Source organism: Aythya marila (genome assembly GCF_965140915.1).
Source record: "Aythya marila genome assembly, chromosome: 13".
Taxonomy (NCBI): domain Eukaryota; kingdom Metazoa; phylum Chordata; class Aves; order Anseriformes; family Anatidae; genus Aythya; species Aythya marila.
In genome coordinates this window covers 5571911-5594756 of record NC_139054.1, presented here as the reverse complement: position 1 = coordinate 5594756, position 22846 = coordinate 5571911, and the positions used below count along the sequence as shown (strand labels likewise).

At 38.2% G+C, this 22846-nt stretch overlaps 1 protein-coding gene across 5 annotated transcripts in view; it reads right to left on the bottom strand.

Annotated features, from left to right (window-relative positions):
* The window catches only part of DIAPH2 (diaphanous related formin 2), a 184964-nt gene extending 162869 nt beyond the window's left edge, over nt 1-22095 (bottom strand). For 2 of the 5 annotated variants that reach the window (XM_082771025.1, XM_082771028.1), the window contains exons 1-4: nt 21811-22092; nt 6776-6808; nt 4145-4321; nt 2619-2723 (exon numbers count right to left, since the gene is read on the bottom strand). In XM_082771025.1, the coding sequence (XP_082627151.1) occupies nt 2619-2723; nt 4145-4321; nt 6776-6808; nt 21811-21933 (438 nt within the window). In that variant the 5' untranslated portion in view covers nt 21934-22092. Of the gene's footprint in view, nt 1-2618; nt 2724-4144; nt 4322-6775; nt 6809-21810 lie in introns of all 5 variants that reach the window. The other 3 variants (XM_082771029.1, XM_082771026.1, XM_082771027.1) reach the window with 3 other exon arrangements.
* Nucleotides 22096-22846: the final 751 nt, after the last annotated feature.

The following is a 22846-nucleotide window of genomic DNA, read 5'->3' as shown; positions in this document are numbered from 1 at the left end:
AAAGAAAGCTTGCCAAGTCAAGATGTGGTAAAAATTGGTTAGGGCTTGAATTCAACTAAGTCAAATTAGTTGACTTAGAATTAGAACTAAGTCTGTTCAGCCAAACAGAAGATTCAATTAACAATGAAAATGAAGTTTGGCTTTATTATAAGATCCCAATCAATATTTTACAATTGAGTTCTACTTCATACATTTTTAAGTCAATTAAGATGCTAGCTATTTTCAGGCTATGAAAGTACAGAAAGCTCATTCATGCCTCTGAACAACCTTAAATATTCCATTCAGATGGTGTGATTCAATTGCAAGGAGCACACAAAGTTCGATACAAGCCCTTTTTCTGTTAGAAAAAAAAGATTCTGCTTATCTATAGAACATCCATACTGGAGCTGATTTAAATTAAAAGCATATATTCATGCATTTTGGGATTTTTTTTTCCAGTTGTTAGTGGCAAATGTACGCCCAGTTGCTGCAGCTCATATGGTAGGCAGTAATGCAGTCTGTTAAAATTTTTCAACAGTTAGACATGCCATGCTTTTCTTACTTTACTACTGTATCATGGTACTCAAGGAGTCTACATTTCAATACCTTTATATGCATGGGAGAGAACCATCTCCTAATTAGTTTTGGGAAAGAAATGCAATGTAAATACTTTGCATTGTGAAAATTTCTGCTGCTTCAATAAAAATTTTTTTGCTTATAAAAAAAAAAAAGAAGATTTAACATTGATTATCTAGTAAAAACAAAACATTAGAACACAATCAAGTTCTAGGCAAAGCATATTAACTGAAAATTTCACATTTACTGCATAAGCTTGAATAATTTTCTATTATCCTGTATATTTAGCTAACCAATGCTTAATGCACTTGAATACTTAAAATTTGCAGTCCTTCACTCTGTCCATTAAGGTAAATATGTGCAAGAACATCACTCCTCTTAGAAGGGTAATCACCATTTGCACATTGTAATAGCAACTTTTCCTCATTTAACTTTCTAATATTTAATGCAAAACATTTAGGTTTAGTAATTGCATGTGATTCTAGCTTTTTTTTTTTTTTTCTTTTCCTGAAGTTTAACTCCAGCAAGCTGATTTTAAATGTTAGAAGAAAAAAAACACTTATTGTGTCATTTGCAGTCTATTCTTACAGATTCACTAGGTAGACACCAAAAATAATCTTATTCTCTGCTCCATTTAATTAAGAAACAAATTACTATTTAATATAATGTTATCAGAATCTTGCAATCAGATTCCGCCATATAGACCTGCTAGTGCTGTTGCCATGAGGTTTTTGAATAATTACTCCATACACATGCTTCGTGTCTAGTAAGCTACTGTTTGCAATAAAAGGTTAAGTGTGAAAAAAAAGATGAGATTCATCCTAATTTCTAAATAAAACCATACACATTTTCTAATTCTATTGAAGAACCATGTTGATATCAAATCTGGTAACTTGAAGAATACTACTGCCCCTTAAATATGAAAAGCTAACCCCTTCTACCACTTGCCCCCAGTGCTGATAAGCAGTTCTGACATTATTGCAATTAATTCAGTTCCTTAAATTCAGTACTGTAATAGTTCTTTGAAGTTCTATATACAGCAAGCAATGTATGCAGCAACAATATATACAGCAAACAATAGCACAAATCAGGATACAAACTATTTCTAGTGAAATCATCCATTAGTATTTGTGTTTTGTGCAATACTTGTGTAGCCTTGTGATGCATTCTCTTATTACATAAAAGAACTGTATAGTTCTTTTTGTATATTGCCATAGTCAATATTCTAACACAGAAAAAGCATTATTGTTTTATTTTATAACTACTTAGTACTAATATTCCCACTACTGAAGAAAATAAATTGTAGCTCATCAGCACTTGATATGATGTTGCCACACCCAGCAGCTGTTCAAGCATATACTAGTTCTCTTACGCTTATTTCTATTGCCCCAAAATAGACATTTTTCAAAAATTCTCCATGGAGGATCCATCAACTAAGGGTTAATCAGTCACCTTTCAGTAGAGACAACAGCCAACACAAATAAAAGGTCTGAAAAATATTTTTCTACTTGAAAAGAGTTTCAGATAGTACTTTAAGACCATCTTTTCACTACCTTCATAGTATATAAAATGATTAACAAAATATTTAACACAATCTTCAAGCCTGCTACATGTTCAAATTAAGCTAAAATCTTGACTTTATTTCTAAGCAATTCAAATATTTTGGTTGTCTAACACTGCAAATTGCACATCCAGTATGTATAACGTTACTTAAATCATAAAGTCATGCTGTCCTTTCCAAGTACTTCTGGTTCCAAACAAATCATATAAATTGCACAAAAATATTTTATAGTTCTATTATTCATTACACTTCATCAGTGAATTTGAAATTTATTGTGATTTACAATGAAGCAGCACCTTTCCACATTGCCCTACTCAAATGTAAACACTTCATACACAGCTGCAGGAGTTTCCCCTCCTACCACTCTTAGAAGGTAAATCCAAACAAAATAAAACAAAACAAAACCAAAAAAAAAAAAAAAAGGAAGTTTCATCTTCATATGCATAACCCTCACGAAGCTAACCTTATTAGTTTCACCTGTTTGGGAGAGGCAACTACTTACAGATTTGGCAGTTGCAGAAATGTACTGGACAACCATCTCACGTTTTGTGGTCAAGTCTTTATCTCTCAAAGGAGCTTTACGGTCTTCATTTAAGTTCATGTCTTCCTGTAAAGAAAGAGACCATCGGGATTTTATTTAATATTTTTTATTATTTTTATACTCCTTTTCTTGTACAAAATGCTCATTTTTAAGCAGAAGTGAGTTTTTCCAGTATATCTGCTTTAGTCAGTTTAATTCTGATCTGATTTTCTAATCTAATACTGTCCCTTAAAGTGCCTGCTGTTTTAAAGAGTTCATCAAAGATGTGATTGCACTGAAAGCAATTGTCATTAAAATGAAATTTAACTCCAAAAATAAAAACAGATGACAATACTCATTACATAAGTATTAACTCTCATCACATTCCTGTGCCTTTTTTTTTTTTTTTTTTAATAAAAACACAAATTTTATTACAACTGACAATGTTCCTGCAAAATTGCTTCTACCCAGAAGGCTCAGATTACATGTATTATTAGCTTGCCACTGGGGTAGATGTGACTATGTTTCAACTGATATATTTAAAACAACCTTAAAAATCCAAATACCCTACTAGATATGTAAGATGTATAAATGCCTATTTCAACTTAATAATTAAATAAAAAATGCAGCCATTACTAGCCATGAATATCTTGCCATTAAAAATCAAGGTTACATCAGATTAGCAGCTAAGACCATTCAATACTACTGCAAGAACTTACTAGTCAATAGCTTTTCAGAGAACCACTAGTCTCTGGAAGACTGAGCTATTGTCTTCTTCAATTTATATTACTTGGAAAAGTTAAAAAGGAATCCTTTCATCTAACAAGAAAATCAAGCAAATATTATCCAGTCTTTCAAACAAGTTTCATTGAATAGAAGAGAACTGTGCAATGGAATGGGACAGTTCTTAGGCCATGCTGGCTGTGTGGAAATTTATGACAATTTTCAAGAATGATACAGAAAACAGTACCTAAAAGCAATCTCAAAAGGTTGCCCATCCTGATGTTTTGTGTACCAACACTAATCTGCATGACAGAATTAGTACACATCTATTTCTAAAGTTTGCTTCTATACTACTGATAGAAAGCTAGAAAGCATGCTTGTGAGTGGAATCACAAACCTTGACAAGGTCACCTAAGGAAAAACAATCAGGATTATACAAAATTCAGCTTTGAATAATTATATAATCGAGAATTAATGGAAATTATTATTTTCCAAAGGCATTTACTTAAGTTTATTAAAAACAATCCCTCAACAGCAGTGTCTAACTACCACAACTAAGGCATACAGAGATTATCTTAATGAAATAATCCCGTTTCTCCCACCTTTTTCTCCTTTTTCCCTTTATTTTCTCTGAAGAAGTAGTCTAAGAAATTTGTATAGAAAGGATTCCATCACTCAGAGTTATTCAGCTGCTTACATACCAGAACTTCCAAAACAACATTTTAAACTTACTACTACATAAATAACATGAAATTCTCATAAAACGATTTGGCATGTCATCTTACCATCATTTTTTCAAAGAGATCCATAACTTCTTTTTCTGATAAGTTCATGCAACGTTCATCACCAAGTGCCTGGCAAAGTGGGATTTCACTTATAGTAGGTTGAGCATCGATAGGATGCTGAATAAGAGGTTTCTCTTTTTTCACTGCTGATTTTCTGAAGCTTGTTATTCTGTCACGCTGTAAAGATATCCATTTAAAAATAAGCAGAGACAAACAGAAACATAGGAAAACAGAGGCATTAACTCAATTACATGATAGTAATACACACATTTTTAGTTCACCTCAGCAGCAGAGACAAAATTCAAACTACTTTAAGTAATAATTCTCTTACATTCAGAGATTAGTTTTCATAGAAAAAAATATTTCAGGTAGATTCATGACAGGTTACATGCAAATGCGATATGATGTCCTAACAGTTTCAAAAGTATACCATCTACATTACATTCTTAGCATTTCAAAATCTCAAGTTGATCTTCTGTCATTACTCCCTAATTATTCTCATAGTGAGTAAACATGGTACCACAAAGGTCATGTCCAACGTTCCTTCACCTGAAGAGCTATAAGCCTTTGGAGGACAACTGAAAAAGCCAGCGTTGGGAAGGAGGCACTCAAGTTCATCAGGCTTATTATTAATAAAATCCTGCTGAAGTAAAATAAAGTTCATAGAGGAATTAATGCTCCTAGTTCACAACTTCTTGAAGTGCTTTTGAGCACAGACTCCTGAAATTAGCATGTAATTTTAAAAAGCCAGGTAAAAGATAACTCACATAAAAGCAGCCATCCATAGTTAAATACACATAAAGGACATTAGTGAAAGCATACCATATAGTTTGCCATGACATTTCACTGGTTAACGTTGACTTGTTTTATGCCTTATACCCCCCAACACACACTTTTTTTTTTTTTTTAAAGCATGCTTATTCAGTTAATTTGTTAATATTGGAAACAACCAACAAGCACACCTTCCTTATAAGGCCATTTGTTACTGTATTATTTAATATCTAACTCTATCCTAAATAGAGTTAGATGCAGACTTAGAAATTTTTTACTTCAGTAAAACCATCTTTATAGATAGGTGTGCATATATATACACACGCATATATGAATGCAATGTTACATGTATAGAAATTTTGTAAATTAACTGTTTGCATCAACAAATATATTTGTTTTAGGCAAGGAACAGCCTTATTAAGATGTGCTTTCATTTACCAGCAGCTTACGTAGGGTTACCAGTATCATTCATAGCATTTATTGTAACATCTATCAATACATGTAAAACAAAACTTATGTTGTCTATAATTAACATATGCGAGGTGTAAAAAATCCAAAGTACTATTTCATTTGTATGAAACAGATTAATTTAAAATTAGTCCAATCTGGATGGGAGAAATTCGATTAAGTGCTTTTGAAGACAGGCAAGAGCAGTTGTTCATTGATTTTTCCTGTTTCATTTCGTTGTGGTAGTGATTTTTTTTTTGTTTGTTTGTTTCAGGGTTTAGTTTTTGTTTGTGGGTTTTGCTTTGAGATCCTATTTGAGACTGTTGTAGGCTTTTGAACCAGAAGTATCCCCAGATAAGCTGCATGTCCTTTGAACTTTTGGGAAGTTATTTTTTTGTGTTTGTGGTTTTGAGAGGAGTGGGTTTAGATTCTTTTTTTGTTTTTCCCCTTAGAAGTCTTACATTTGTGGACAGAAACACATTACCTAAAAGGATATTGTCAATTTTTAAAAAAATGCAACCATTTTACACTAATCACATTTTTCCCTTACAAGAATAGTTATGCTTCTCTGAAATTAAAAATAGGGCATATCCTATTGAAAAGGCTACAATATGTAACATAATGCTGGCAAAACAATACCCAAAATTAACCAATATACATCAAATGCAGTTTTACTCCTCACTTACATTAAAGTGCCCTTTCAGCAGTCATGATGAAGTAATTCATAATCAATTTCACTGTACTGTGATCCATTTGAAATACATATCATTAACAATAAATGTGTTTAATCAGATTGCAATGTAAGATCACTTTAAAGACATAAATGAATCTTACATACAATTACTAGGCACCATTTCTTCACTTCAGGTATGTAACTGATGACTAACTAAATAGCCAGCATGGCTTAACTATCATGTATAGAAAATGGAAGTTGATAGTTTTAGTGCAACCTATTTTGAAATTATGAAATAATATCAAGTATATGCAAGTATTCAAAATTATCTGCTTGGTGCTATTGAATACAAAGTTGTTCGACATACAGTGCACTATTATTAGCCAAAATAGTTGCACTTGAATCATGTAGTAACTAATGTCAAAGAAACACTGAAGAGTCTTTACTGTTAAAAAGGCCAAAAGAAGTAGCACCAGTTACTTCCAGAAAGTTTAAACACATGTACAGTATTACCAAAGCATTTAGAATATGGTTAACGATAACAATTTGGAGAAGCATCTTTAACAACTTTTCTTTAATTGAAGTTACAAATGAAGGTCCTTAAGTATAGCAACTGATTTTTCTAAAATCCAACACTTAATATCCTTATAAGAACATGTTATATTGTCCACAAGATTTGGAATAAAATAGCATGCAGTGTGTAGTTATCGTTGCAAATTAAGATATTCCGAAGACCTTACCACATCATCTGCCAAAGTTTTTATTTGGATATTCTATTAAAAAAAGACACACACACAAATCAAAGAAACAAGAAAAAGTTACCTACTGTTTTAGAATAAAGTCTGTATTCCATCTATCCTAACATTTAAAAAGCACCCAAAATTTCAGGAAGTGTTCTACCACAAGCACAACTACATGAGCATGGAACCTGATGTATGCTATTGAAAAAAACAGGCTTGTATCCCCTCTCACCTTGTCTTTCACCCAGTTAACTCACAAAACTGCAGCATGTATAACTAACACCTCTACTATTTCACAATAAATAAATAAATAAATAAATAAATGCAATCTCTCTTTAAACAGCTTTCCAAGACAAACACTGAATAAGCTGAATCAGCAAATAGCTATGACAGTCTCAGTTTTGACAGTTGTTGATATTTGACGAGCATTTACTGTGCCCTAGCTTTTTGATCCTTATATCATTTTAGCACTGTCTCATCTCCTAAATTCACCTCAATACTCTCAATAGTAAGTACCATAAATTGATTGAAGAAGTAACGTTAAAACCAGTCACTATTATCTATGACCCCTATTCTCACTTTTTCACTAACAGTAGGAAAAACCTGCTGACACAGATCATAAGCATCATATCTTTATTCACAGCCAAGAAAGCAATCTATTGCATTACCATTACAACAATCATATCAAGGAAGAGTAGGTTAATAAGCATTAATTTACACCACAGAGTCATGAATACATAATGGTCTAGAACTTAAGGAGGAAAAAAGTAAAAAAACAATTGCTGTATCTGAAAAAGTGCAGTAATGGGTCAATGACACAGCCCTGCAAGTCACTGGTTTTAACCAGCAATCGATCCTTGGTTATGCTCTCACCAGCCAAAGCATTCAACGTGCTTTTGTCAACACCTCATGCCACATGAGTCAACAAACCTTTGGCTGGGTTTTAATTTTTTCCAAGTATATTGTACTCCCTTGGTTAATGAGAACTGATTAACAACTCCACTTGCAATAAGGCTCCAGTAAGAAACAGTAACAACAGAAACAACAGAAAACTTGACACTGTAAGCACTGTTCAGCAAAAGCTAAAACACCAGTATGTTAACACTGTTTTGATCACAAATCTAGAACACAACACCACAAGGAGTGCTACAAAAAAAAAAAAAATCATAATAAAAAAATTAACTCCATCCCAGCCAGACTCAGATGAGACAGCTAGAATAAAACGTCTTTCTAGTCCAGATATTTACACCAATCCTTTTCCTTCATAACTGCAACATCTCAAACCTCTTCCTTCCACCCTCCAATTCTCCTCTAGTTTCACTGTGTAAACTAAGATTTATTTATTCCAGTAGACTTTCTTAACGAAGACTGTTCATCAATAAGTCCAAGAGAAGTAAAATTCAACCATGATTTCAATCCAGAGACATCTATGTAAGCAAGAAGCTCTAGAACTCAGAATGTTTTAGCAATCACTTGTACTAGAAACATTCCCTATTCCCCCCCGCCTCCCCCCCTTTTTAAGTACTGTCAATCTCTCCCAGAACCTGCAGCAGGATAATCTACTCCATCTCTACATTTATATTGCATTTGTCACTCAAAATCCTCTGGGCAAAATACTGAGTACGAAATTAAGATACCAGACAACGTTGTATTTTTTTTTATTTTTTTTTTCCTCCCTAGACATCAAGCCCACTTCTCAGAACTCCTTACAGTGCACAAGCTATGCTGCTGCCAGTAGCTACTCAAGATAAGCAACACATTTAACAGGTAGAAGTGAAACTGCAAGAAGTTGGAGGCAGAAGTAAGGTAGGTATATGCCCGTAGATTCTCACTGACACAGAGTTTTGACAGTCTCTTATACTAAGAAGCAAAACACAATATCTTGTAACTATTGCTTTCAGACTGATTTAAGAACATAAATGAAAAGTAGTTTACCTCCCTAGGAGAAAGCTTGAGATATCACAGTGTTTGCAGTCAGTCCTCTAGCATTAGTCTTTCAGCCCCCTATAAGATAGCCACAGCATTACAAGATGAAAAGAGATCAATCCTTTCCTAGCTTGTTAAAGACACAAACTTCCTGATTTTAACAGTATCTCAAAGGCAAAAGGTTTTGCAAGAACCTTTATGATTAAATATTTGCAAATAAGAGATCTTAATGTTGATACATAAAACCACACAATTTAAGAGGTCAGCATATCATCTCTTTTCCTCCTTGCTTGTTAATATTAGCACAAATTAAGGAACTTGACCAATTCCTGTATCAAAGCACAAATTCCTACTGATTTACCTAAGTCTTTTCAGTGAAGGTGGAATTAAGTGACAGAGCTTTTTTCAACTAGAATGCCTTTCCATTCCACCAATACTTAAAAATATTTACTCCATCCAGTTTGTGTATTGCTGTTAGTATCCCACTACAGACAAATCACAATAAGGCACTCCAAAAAAGAACAGCATATACTAATGCAATTGCACCACTCAATTCTTTTGTCTTTAAAGGTCAGTTTCAACCTTGCTCATGTCCTAATAGGGACTACAAAGAAATTTTTACAACAGCTCACCACATCTTTTGGTATAAAGATCATGATTTCCTCATCAAAGCTGAGTTCACACTACTGAAGTAATAATATCAACATGTAAAGAGTTAAATGATTTGAGATGATTAGCTTTTAATGTTAAGATCACAGCAAGTATATATTTTTTCATCCTTTTCTAATTTCTGTATTAGCAAAGCATTCCAGATCACATGGGAGCTGGCCATGAATTCTAAGTTGCAAAGATAACTCATAAACTCATTATATTTAAACGGTAGTTCGCTGTGTTCAGAGCTGTTACAATCAAGATTCTCACTTCCAACACAAAAATAAAATTAAAAGCAACTCACAGTTTACCACATATGTATAATGAAACACTGATCAATCAGCTGGGTAGCTTCTAAACCTACAAGCAATTTTTCTCTATTGCTTGCCACTCAGCAAAATCACAGTGTGTTGTAATACCCTCTTCTGACCACAGGCTACAATTTCAGGTGAAGCAAACTGAAACATGACCTTCCTAGTTTTAAAAAAATAATAATCAGAAAGTCAAGAGAAGATGACTTTGTTTTTGTTTTTGAATTTACATGGACTTCAGTACTTGCAAGAGACATCGGCAAATTTGGCTCAATGGAAAGTGTTTTTTAACTTCTGGCCATCCTCTCAACCTGGTTGCAGGAAGCTCTCTGGCATTCCCCAATTACTGTACTTTCTTCCCACGTTCAAGAGGAGACCGATCACTTACAATTGAGCAATACTAGGAAAATACGATATACAACTCCATGTCAAAGCCAGAAGGTTGCCCAGGGTGGTCATTATTAACAGCAGGGGGCACCAAGCCTTTAATGATAGAGCTAGAACATTGAACACATCAGCACTGCTCCCAGATTGGAGGGAAGAGAGACACAGGCTAGAGGCACATCAATAGCGTACAGTGGCCTTCACAAATGCCATTTGCTGATCCTCAAGGGATGAAGGAAAGGTGCACCTCCACACTCCGTCCCTGTGCAAGGGGAATACACAGACCCTAGGAAGCTTTCCGGTCTGACTTCAACAGAAGGTTGAGAGAAACTGAAATGGCTTCCTTATTTTTGTCTGATTTGACAGAACACTATTAACACTCCAAAAGCAAACGGACTAATCAAGAAACAGCATTTTTCCAGATGACATAAAAAAGCCTTTGCCAAAAAGCAAGTTAATTCAAAAGATGAAAATAGTAACTGTAAAGAAACTTAGATGAATTTTCTTCAACTCCTTCAAGAAACTTTTGTTATTTGTAGCTCAAAATAAGCTTGTTTCAGACAATGAGTCATTGATGTTCATCCATAAGCTTTAAAATCAGAGCAAAATTAAAAGGTGTAGCTCCACAGCAGTTTAAGCCAAAAAAATTGCTGGTTGTGAGACACAAGGACAAGGGTGGCACTGGGAAAGCCACCAACTGGATCACATTAGACAATTGTAAAAAAATAATAATAATTCAGAAAGCCTATTAGGATGGTACAGTTTTCACATTAGCCAGTGCAAAGGAAGACAAAAATAAGTTCTGACATTTTCCAGAGCTACTGCTAGAATCCAAATAGTATCCACCAAGTTCCTACATTAACTGTATCAGACAAGTTCTCCTTAAAGCAGCACAGGATCAGCAGTTTATACCAGTATGCTACATGACTGGTGAGTTCTTTATATAGCACTTCATACATTCAACTTATTTACAGATTGGTGGAGCCATTCCCAAACAACACAGGTAAAAGTACAGCAGTAGGTTTTGATAAAGTTTCCATCTGTAAACTGACTATGATTTTCTTCTGACCTTTTAAATGACTAATCTGTGCATTCCTATTTGAGCTTCAGAAAAAGCTTGATAAACAGTAGCTCCATTAAGGTTAGCTCACAGTATACTGAGATACTGAGATTGAAGCTAATTCCTGAATGACTTTTGAGATAAACAGTAACTGGTTAACATTTTACATTAAAGTATTTGTTTCATGAAATCATGGTAAAGGTTTAATAAAATTCACGTGTGTTCGTGGGTAATTTAAGCACATACCACTCTTCAGTACTATGACAAACTATCTGTTTTGCTTACCTTCCCCTCTAGCAGCATTTAATACTTTCCTCATAACCCATTACAAGCACCTGGAATCATGAATTCCTGCTCCTTTTTAACAGGAACTCTCAACTGTACTGAAGTCAAATGATCTTACTAGCTTCCTCATTATTATGTACAATATAATTCCTCTCTATTCACATGCTACTTCATTTCCTACTTCCCTGTAGGACAATCAATCTTCTCAGGAAGCTGCTATAAACAGGAAAGAATACAAAAAGGAGGAGAAAGCCCCTGTTTGTATCTCAGCAGCTGTAAATTCACTTTAAGCCACTGTTTTGACTACTGAGTTGCACTGTAGTCTACACATGCTGGTTATTACTGAACTTAAAATTTCTGTTCTTCAAGGAAAAGCTAAAGTCCATTGCTGCAGCAGCATTACTCATTTTCCCAAATTTTACCATTATATTAAATGCATTATCAAATTTATTATTGGGGAAAAAAAAAAAAAAAGCAACTTTACAATTAACTTGTTTATGAAGAGACCAAATACAGGCCAACCAAACGTTTGCTCTTTGCTAGGAATTGTAGGAATTGTCTTGGAAGAAAGAACAATATTCTAAGGAGCTGTTGACATGGCCACTGTAACCATAGTCCATGATTACCGGGTACAGACAAAATGAACACTGTTTGAGGGTAATTCCCACTCCTTTGGCTCACTGCATCCCTTCCACTGCCAGTTCCTTTGCAAGGAACTGTTTTTGGTTGGCTGAGTTCTGTGGTATTTTGGTGGTGTGGTTTGCTTTGTTTTTAAATATTAAAAACAAATATAGATGTCCTCTCTTCTTCAAAGTCTATCAAACATAAAATTCTCAATTTTCAAGGAGCTGCCCGGTATTTGATTGGATTCTTGGTATGGGTTTTGTTAGCTTTTGCAACGTATTATGGGTCTTCTGCTTTATTGTTAAGTATGTAAATTCTCTCCCAACAGCAACATTCTACTTTCTTTTAATCCTCTCCTCAAATGGTAGCAAAGGAATCATCAAGTAGACTGTGAATATTTATTTCACTGTCTATGGTACTCACAAGAGCAAGAGGTATTCCAGGAAACCAACAGCATACTCAGTTAAGAGTCTTCCCAAAACTATCTCTGCATATAGCAGTAAGGAAAGTATACAGAAACTGAGACTGTCACTTCACAGGGATAATTAGACTATATACATGTATACCTGCATGCATTGCCAAGTGGGAAGCAAGTAAGCAGGAATAAAAAACAATATGCAAGGTTTGTGTGTAAGGACTGGAGAATTGTCTCAAATCAAACCGTTATCTCAATGACTTCAGAAGAACTCTCTCAAAGTTAACTAGTCACTGTTCATCTTAAAAAAAAAAAAAAAAAAAAAAAAAAAACACGTAACTTCAACTTGCAACAAATTATTAACCCCAGGTTAGAAGCATAGGGTTGTAGTTAAAATGGCTGCATGTCTATGAAAGGGTAAAAACAGACTAAGACTTCAGTAAAAGTGAATATAAGCCTTCTAAAGTTAAAAAAGTCTCTCTAGGGAATGGGAGGTAAAAGGTGGTGGTTTATTCTCATTGCTCTTAACTGACCAAACTCAATAGCTTTATAATAGCTTTTACTCAGTCTGACCAGCTCCACAACATACCTAAATGAAAAGATCAGCTGCTTGCACTCAGGAGAACACAGGACAGGGAAGGAAGATGCACAGTAATTTGATGCACAACAAGTGTTGCTATCTAGCAAACTAGCTTTGTGCTGACGCTACACTGAAAGTAAAAAAGCTCAATTCATAGCTTGCGTGCAAGCATCAAATTGAGATCGAGTTGGCACTTAATATATCAAGAATTGCTTTGACATGTTTTTTCCAATGTAAGCATTCCAAAATGTTTTTTTCAAAAGCACTCCACAATAATAGTATTTAAAAAAAAAAAAAAAAAAAAAAAAAAAAGTTCCTTAAGAACTCAGAGCTCAGAAGTCAAGTACATGTATTTTTTTAAAAACAAGCCTCAGAGATACAGGGCTTAATATGGCCCCGACAGACACAGTTGGCAGAAAAGCAAGAAACATGCAGTCAGCTCAATAAGCATTTAAACGATCCATTTACCACACCAGGAGCTTTACTGCATTCACTTGTAATGAAGTCCCAGAAGTTGATCCAATGACTATTGAAGTGATTAACCTAACAAGTAATTTCAGTCTATTTTCCCAGGAAAAAAAACACTTCCAGATTTTCTTCCAAACCAAAACCAATTCACTTGCTTACTCTAGGTGCAGTAAACAGAATATGCTGACACTGACAAGCAATCCTGTCCGATACCAGTACAATAGCAAACACATGAACAGTTCTCTAATAAAGCATACCTGCCACTTTTTTCCCCCCCCAGGCACACAATATATGTACAGAAAGCTGTGTGGGTATCTTAAAAAAATTTTTTAATTACTCAGATGAACTTCTCACATCTAGTATTTTAGTAAATGAAGCTTAAGAAAGCCCACTTCAAAAGCTACACCTCCTATCAAGCAAAGCATGAGATGTATCTGACACTCAACTATCTTAATTCCTGTTCTTTTTTTCATAAATACTATGGTATTCAAGAAAGACCATTAAGGTATTAATTGCCAAGACTATTAGACTTGAAATTAAAATTAAGCCCAAAATAAATGCAACTCTGCAATGCTATTGTGTGCATGGCTCGAAAAACTAACTGTATATGGCATCAATACATATGCTTAGCTTGACAATTGAAGTACACTAAGAAATAGAATTTGATTATTTTCCCCATTTATACCACTGCTGACCACTGCAGTCCCAAACAGTCTTCTTTTTTCTTCCTTAAGCAAATACTTCCCTGCTGTAATGCAACTGGAACACTGCATGTAACTAAGATTAATAACTGCCATGTTCTCATCTCCTCATGCAATCAAATGCAAACATCCAGCTCAGTTCCATTACGAAGACACATTTATTTTTAAAGCAACTTCAATTCTATAGCAATACAAGTATATAACAGCAGAATATGAAGAACCAAAATGTAACAGTAAAACAAAAAGAAACTATACTGTATAAGAAATAACTATGTGTATCTAGAATCTACTGAACCTCACATTGTCTTTGTATGTGTTCCTCACAAGACCTACACTCATCAAAAAAAAAACAAAAAAAAACACATCCTCGAAGGTCAATAACCATCATTAGCTCTTGCCACACCACTAACTGAAAGAATAATGACTACAAAACTAAAATTTCTCCTGACCAAAGTACTTTGCATCACAAACTATCACAAGATAACTGGCAAGCAGTTGATCATATTTAATACTGGTAATGGATGAACTTAGATAAACTGAAGGAAAAGGAATTCTAGTAAACAACCAAAGAAGAAAACAATTAGGGAGATTTTTGACTGGATCAGTCTCTTCATCCCATTTGTGCCAAACAGAATGGTCAGTATAGCACTGAGGTGGGAACAGAGACTAGGCCATCAATGCTGTCCAAGAATAGCTGATAGCCTCCTCTGCCTTTGAACAAATATTTTTAAGGCCACCTTTAATGTTCTACGCCTAAATAGCACAGTCTGTTCAAAGTCACAGATGTTGGTATTCAGTTCAAGAGACTTTCTAAAAAAAAACCAAACAACTGCTTCAGCATTTCACTGATTGTCATCCTTTTCCTCCATACAATTAATTAGTAGGTAACAAGCTTTACAAACTGCAATTATTACTTTTGTCCAGCAAGATCCAGTTTATTTACCTATTAGAAAGTTACACTTGAAATCAGGAGGCCTACAGACACTTACTCTACTAAAACTGTAGGAAAAAGCTACTTCATTCACAAGACAGTAATGAGTTTGATACAAAGTAACATGTAAGTTTATCCTAGTCCAAATTAGTTTTGTCTACTTGAAACTTTTAAGTTAGTACACAGACAAAGACTTTCAATTGTTAATGTTCTCTAAAAATTATCTTCTCTCCTATTATAAAGGGTTATAATGGTAAAGTTATTTCTCCAAAATGAAGTTATTAAATGATAAAAGATACTGAATTTAAAGAATGACCGTGGCACGCAAGTAGGAAAGAACTATGTAAAACCATTCATTTTAGTCATTTCCTAACTTCTTGTGGTTTTAAGGTTAAACAAGTAAACTGATGAATAACCAACTGAAACTGTCAGTTGCTTCAGCGGCAACGGACATCTTTTCTTCTACTTGGCCTCTAGAATTGGGCAGGGATTAAAAGAATTAGAGCAACTTTATTAGCCATTATTGTTTACCCCTAAAGAATTGCAATTGATGTGGAAAACATGAAGTCTTCTTGTAACCCACCCAACTTTTTTAAGCCTTAACCTCTTCCTTCTACTGGGTAATCAGCAATCACAATGCTTATAGGCTATTTGCAATACAAAAACAAAAGTTTGTACTCTAACTTGGATATTGGACACCACAATACTTCAGCTCTCAGAAAGCATCACTCCTGTATGATGAAAGCATCACTCTACAGCATGATATGCACACTGTTAGTTTTCATGGTAATTCTCTTCCGCGTTGCCTCAGTGAAATCTGGTTTGTTTGCAAAGCTTCCTGTATCGTATAGAATATCTCTACAGTTTTGTCTTACAAGTAGTAGTTCAGGAAGTTTAATTACCACAAACAGATAGGCTTATCACTGTAAGTATCACTTCATTTAAACAGTGTCAATATCAAATCACATTACAAGCTAAAGCTAGTCAGCACTAAGTATGTCCTGTTCTACCATATTAGAACCAGTGCCTGATCAGTATCCTTTTCTGCAACATAAGCAAGTTTTTTTAAGACATCAATACCAGTTGCTGGAATATCCTGACTTTGATCTAAGCACACCCAGCACCTTCTAAAACATACATATTTTAGGGGTATTTCAGGCATATACTTTAAGTAAGAATCCTCTACAGGCATTCACTGATTTTACTGAGACGCTATCATCTCAAATGTAATTTATTTTATTCATTTGCCAAAATCTTTGCTTAACATGATTCATAATTCATGAATTATGAGTCTTTTCTTATGTGTTCTTTCCTGTGCAAAAGAGCACATTCCCTCTCCACGGGAGAATGACACCCAGCAGCCTGGGGTAAACAAGGTGGTGCTCCTACAGAGCACTGCCCAACAGTGACCGATACTACTGACAGCTCATTTCTGCCCTGCATTCCTGCCCTGACGTGCGTTTCCTAGCTATGTTACTCCACCCATCTGCCAAGTACACTCAGTTTACTTCTGCATTCAAGCTAATAGATAAGGCTTTTATTCCACTTTTTGACACTAGCTTGTAGCACATTAGTCAGAATCTTGGGTCCATACTTTTTGATTCATCTCAGAGCTCACACTGTTTAAAAAGACTTCAATATGAAGCATAAGTGATTTCTACTTTTAAACTAAAGTATGAGTTGCTCCTTGTAAGATGAATCATCAAAACCACGTCACCAGATCTACTTGCATTCCAATTAAATAACCTTTCTCTTACCCCTAAGGTTTTGATTTTTTTACCCCATGTTATACAAGCTGTCTCTATCAATCTACTTTTAAAGACAGCATGATACTCACACCACAGCCCTTTTCAGAAATAAAGTTTGTAGCTAAGTGAAGCATCTATCACTGAACAACTAACACACAAATCAGAAATTAACTTGGGGGTAAAGAAACATGCTTTTAGCATGATACTTAGCCACTATATGCACAGATATACTTCTATTTATGCCAATACAAAACCAAGAGGATATATTATAAAACACAATTCAGACAAAAAATACTGACCATAGTAAGTTCTAGCTAGACAGCATTCAAATAGCCAGGAAACACCACATACCCTGTTATAACATCCCTTTTCAAGCACTGATTTGTACCATCACATTTGAAAGAATCTCAGGCAGGTCTCTAGTCCTAATTGTATGTTGACCCTCAAGAAGCAGGGTCAAGATAAGATTCAAACCAAGCTGCTCAAGGCTTTGTCCAGGTTTGCAGGCCATGAAAACACCCAAGGATCAATATTCCAAGTATCTCTGATCAACCAGAGCTTGATTACCCTTTGAATGATCTTTTCCCTTCAAACCTAGTCAGAATCTCTTGTTCCAGTTTATAACCACTGTTTCCCATTCTCATAGCATGAACTTCTGTAAAAAGCCTGGCTTTAAACTCCGAGAAGACTGAAGATGATGAACAACTAGAAGAGCCTTTGGGTTCAGCAAAGTTAGGAAAGCTATGTCCAATCAGATGCGACACTTTCAAGCACTTAACTGTTTCCTATGTAGCCAATAGATACTTCCAGTGTTAAGAACAACAAACAATGTCCAAGTTAAGGACTAACAAATACAAATGCCAGCAATTTCCCTGACAACCTTAGTCTGTTTCTCCTAGTACAGCAGGCATACTTTTAAACAAGCAAAACAAGCATGTTGCCAAAACCAAGCTAAGAATGTGGCTGTTCACTGTTGTCGCATGCCAGCCTATCCTCAGGGCTGGCATGAGATCACATGATTGTTTGCCAAAGCAATTTAATTTTTTCTTGCCCATTTCACTGCAAACAAAAATAATGACAAAAAAAAACTGGGCACTCATTCCCACCTCCAGTCCTTGTGACAGCACAAAATGATGTGGGAAAAAAATGAAATCGGAACTCTTCCACCAGCTGCAACGTGTCAAGGTGCTCAAACTAGGCTACCAAATTTTAATAAAATACTCCAGTTTACACACTACTAGTACTAAACTGGGAGCTAAATTCTAACTGTGCAGTTCTGTCAAATTCAACAAGTTATATTAAACTTAAATGACTTCCAAAATGACCCAAAGCAGAAAAAAAAAGAAAAATGAGTTCTAATATAGCCCATCTTCAATTATTTGTGTGTGAATATGCATCAATTTAATTATCTAACACAGAACTATTTCATAGAATTGTTTGTGTTAGAAGGGACCTTAAAGGTCACCCGGTTCCAACCCCCTGCCATAGGCAGGGACACCTCCCACCAGACCAGGTGGATAGATGATGGAAAGGCAGTGGACATGGTGAATCTTGATTTTAGTAAAGCCTTTGACACCATCTCCCACAGCATCCTCACAGCTAAACTGAAGAAGTGTGGTCTGGACAATCAGGTAGCGAGATGGACTGTGAACTGGCTGAAGCCAGAAGGTTAATGGGACAGAGTCAAGTTGGAGTCCTGCACCTAGTGGAGTCCCTCAAGGGTTGGTACTGGGACCAGTATTGTTCAGTATATTCATCAATGACTTGGGTGAGGGAATGGAGTGCACCATCAGCAAGTTTGGAGTGGCCGACACGCCAGAAGGCTGTGCTGCCATCCAGCAGAACCTCAACAAGTTGGAGAATTAGGTGGTGACAAACTTAATGAAATATACCAAGGGTAAGTGTAGAGTCCTGCATCTGGGTAAGAACAACCCCAGACACCAGTATAAGCTGGGGACTGTCCTGTTGGAGAGCAGTGAATGGGAGGGGGACCTGGTGGACAGTGGGATGACCATGAGCCAGCACTGTGCCCTGTGGCCCAGAAGGCCAGTATCTTTGTGGGGTGAATTAGAAGGGGTGTGGTTAGCAGATTGAGAGAAGTTCTACTTCCCCTCTACTCCACCCTAGTGAGACCACATCTAGAATATTGCATCCAGTTCCGGGCCCCTCTGTTCAAGAAGGACAGGGAACTGCTTGAAAGAGTCCAACACAAAGGCACGAGGATGATTAAGGGGGTGGAGCATCTCCCTTACAAGGAAAGGCTGAGGGAACTGTGTCTCTTTAGCTTAGAGAAGAGGAGACTGAGGGGTGACCTTATTAACGTTTATAAACATGTAAAAGGTGACCGTCAGGAGGATGGGGCCAGACTCTTCTTGGTGATAACCAATGACAGGACAAGGGGCAATGGGTGCAAGCTGGAACATAGGACATTCTCCTTAAATATGAAATTAAGCTTTTTCATGGTGAATGTGACAAAGCACTTGAACCACCTGCCCAGGGGAGTTGTGGAGTCTCCTTCTCTGGAGACATTCAAAACCCACTGGTTTGCGTTCCTGCGTGACGTGATTTAGGGATTCCTGCTGTGGCAGGGGATTGGACTAGATGACCTTTCAAGATCCCTTCCAATCCCTAAAATTCTGTGATTCTGTGCCCAAAGCCAATCCAGCCTGGCCTTGGGCACTGCCACAGATGGAGCTTAGCTGGGCAGCCTGGGACAGGGCCTCACCACCCTCATTGTGAAGTATTTCTTCCTTATATTTCATCTAACTCTCCCCTCTTTTATTTTAAAGCCATTGCCCTTTGTCCTAACACTACACCCCTGACAAAGAGCCCCTTCCCACCTTTCCTGTAGGCCCCTTCAGGTACTGGAAGGATGCTATAAGGTCTCCACTGAGCCTTCTTTTCTCTAGGATGAACAACCCCAGCTCTCAGCCCATCTTCATAAGAGAGGTGCTCCAGCCCCTTGATCATCTTTGTGGCCCTCCTCTGGACTCCTTCTAATACTTCCATGTCCGTCTTTAGCTGGGAGCCCCAGAGCTGAATGTAGTGCTCCAGGTGGGGTCTCATGAGAGCAGAGCAGAGGGGGACAATCCCCTCCCTTGCCCTGCCAGATATGCTGCTTTGGATGCAGCCCAGGGTATGTTTGGCTTTCTGGGCTGCAAGCGTAGATTGTTGGCTCATATCAAGCTTCTCATCAACCAACACCCCCAGGTCCTTCTCATCAGGTCTCTCAACCCACTCTTTGCCCAGCCTGGATTAGTGCTTGGGATTACCCCAACCCAGGTCCAGGACTTTGTGAAATTCAGCATGGCCAAATGAAGAGTTTGCACAAGCCCACCTGTCACACCTGACACGGTCCCTGCAAATGGCAGCCCTTTCCTCCAGCGTATCAAAAACTTTATTTACACTGATTTGTAATTCAAACCATCTTTTTCATTACTAGTGCCTCCGAAGTCTAGTCTTACTGGCATTTTTTCTTGATTGACTGGGAGTAAATGAGGCTTTGCACCTTTTAAAAGACAAAAATGAAGAAACCTACATCATTATACTGAACCACATCAAGCACTGCTGCCTCCCTTTTACCTTCAGACGGACATGGATATGAAGCAGAAAACCTGCATCTCCTCCTAGAATCCCTTCCCCCCCCCCCCCCAAAAAAAAAAAAAAAAAAAAAAAAAAAACCACTTTGGCTTTCCCAGCTCCACCTCTTCTGGAGCCACAGACAAACTTTTTTTTTTTTTAAATCATTTCCCCTAAAGGGTATATATACAAGCAGCTTTTCTAGCTAGTTTAGGTACAAAGTTTGTTTTTATTCATACTGTATAAGGAAGTAAGAGCTTGTTCCTAGTAACACCATTAAAGAAAATAAAACAGCATATTTGGTTATGTTCCCTTAAGATAGTCACCCTTAGTACAGAGTTCAAGTTATTTAATGTTTTTTTCTGACATCCTTTTAAATAATCACCACTTTCAGTATATTTTAATGCATTATACATTATGGATTTATTATCTTCCCTCCATGCATTCCAATTGAGTTTTCAACGAGAAAAAAAAGAAGAGGAGTTTCCAGGCTAATCAGCCCAAGGTTCTTCCATACTATACCTGAGAAGAGGACTGCAAGGTGGGAGCACACAGGTATTAACTAAGTTTTACTATTACCTGTGAAAAGCCATGCAAGACTATACAATGAAGTTTGTAACTAGGACTATATTCACTATGAAGAGTCCAGTAAGCATTAGCATCCACTACACCACTTTTCTGGAAATCCAATCAGAAGGCTAAGGTAAAATACGTTACTTCAATATAAGCCCAAATAAGTGTGAGTACAGAAATTAACGATACAAAGTAAACACCAATGCAGTAACCATTTCTGCTGCTCCCACATTTATAACTTGCGATATACTGCAGGGCTGTTGGCTGTGAAATGCACCTGTGTTTCAGGTTATCAGGTAGAATCCATAGCCCTAAAGAGGATTTGTGCACTCAAAAGCTGGCCTCTACCGATTACAAAAAAAAAAAAAAAAAAAAAAAAAAGGAAATGGAGAATTTCCAAAAATTTTCTTGCCCGCGCACCACCGCCCCCAAAAAGCGCTACAAAACCGCATTAATTCCGTAGTTCCCTCGGGAAGCACGCGGCTGGCATCAGCACCGCCGACGCGCTGGGTGCTCCCGCAGCCTCTCCCCGCCCGGGCGGCCCCAGCTGCGCCCGGCCCCGGCCCCGGCCCCGCCAGGCCCGCAGCGCGCCCCCTTCCAGCTGTCACCGGTCCCTACGGCAGCGCCCCAGACCTCGCGGGCTGTTTTATTGTTATTATTGTTATTTCTGTTATCTCTAAGCCTGCCGTTCCCACGGCCCCGGCCGCCCGCCGGGCCCCACGTCCTCCCACCGGGAAGCCGCAGGGCGGCGGCCGGCCGCCTCCCCCGCCCGCCTTCCTCGTTCCCCGCCGCCCCTCACCAGCTTGGGCTTGTTCCGGCTCTCCTCCTCCGCGGCGCGCCCGCCCCGCTTCGGGTTCATCCTGCCGGAGCCCAAGGGCTCCTCGCCGCCGCCGCCAGCGCCCGGGGCCCCTTGGCCCTCCATCCTCCCGCCGACTCGGCGCTAAGCACCCTTCTTCCGTAGCCGGGGCCGCGTCCTCAAGGCCCCATGGGGCCGCCGCGCGCGCGGCCGGGCGTTTCCTCGTCCCCTCCCCGGCGCAGCCGGAGCAGTTCCTAGAGCCGCTGCCCCGCCGCCGCCTCCGGCCGCCGAACGCCTCCCTCGGCGCAGGCGCGCGCGCAGCGGGCCGCCCTTGTTGCGCATGAGTCGGGGCGCGGCGCATGCTCTGGCAGCGCGGGCGGGAGGGCGCTGGGGTGGGGTGGCGGCGCCCGGCTAGGAAATGGCGGAGCGCGGGGCTGCGGGACGGCGCTGGGAAGGGGAAGCCAAGCTGACTGGCGCCGTGCTGGGGTTGTGCGGAGGGCTCCTAGCTCAGCCCTGCCTCAGACGGGTTGTTGGGAGAAGGAGAGGAGGAGTCTGCTGCCTGGCACGACCGGGGAGAGCTGGGGTGGCCGGAGCCCGCTGTGGTAGCAGGGGCTCCTGAGAACATGGGGCGGCAGGCGATGGCTGGGGCAGGAGGGATTCGCCCGTAAACCCCGGCCTCGGCGGCCTCTGCTTCACGCAGCAGCGCTGGGCCCCATGCACAAGCGCTGACACTTCCCACGCAGGGTTTTTCACGAGGTGATTGTGGCTTCAGCATATTTCCCTGTGTCTTATTTTAGAAACACACTATGCACGGCAGTTAACTGTGCTCCCTTTTGAGGCTTGTACACATGTTCATGTTTGATAACATCAAAAGAAACTGCTTGAAGTCTTTCTTTACAGTAGAGATTCCATTTGGCTGGGCCTCATGGATGTCCCTGTATTAACAGAAGTATTATTAAAACAACAACCACAAAAATATGTTGGCATAACTGAACGTATGTTTGTTAAAGTATACCAGGAAAACAAACAAAATGTGGTG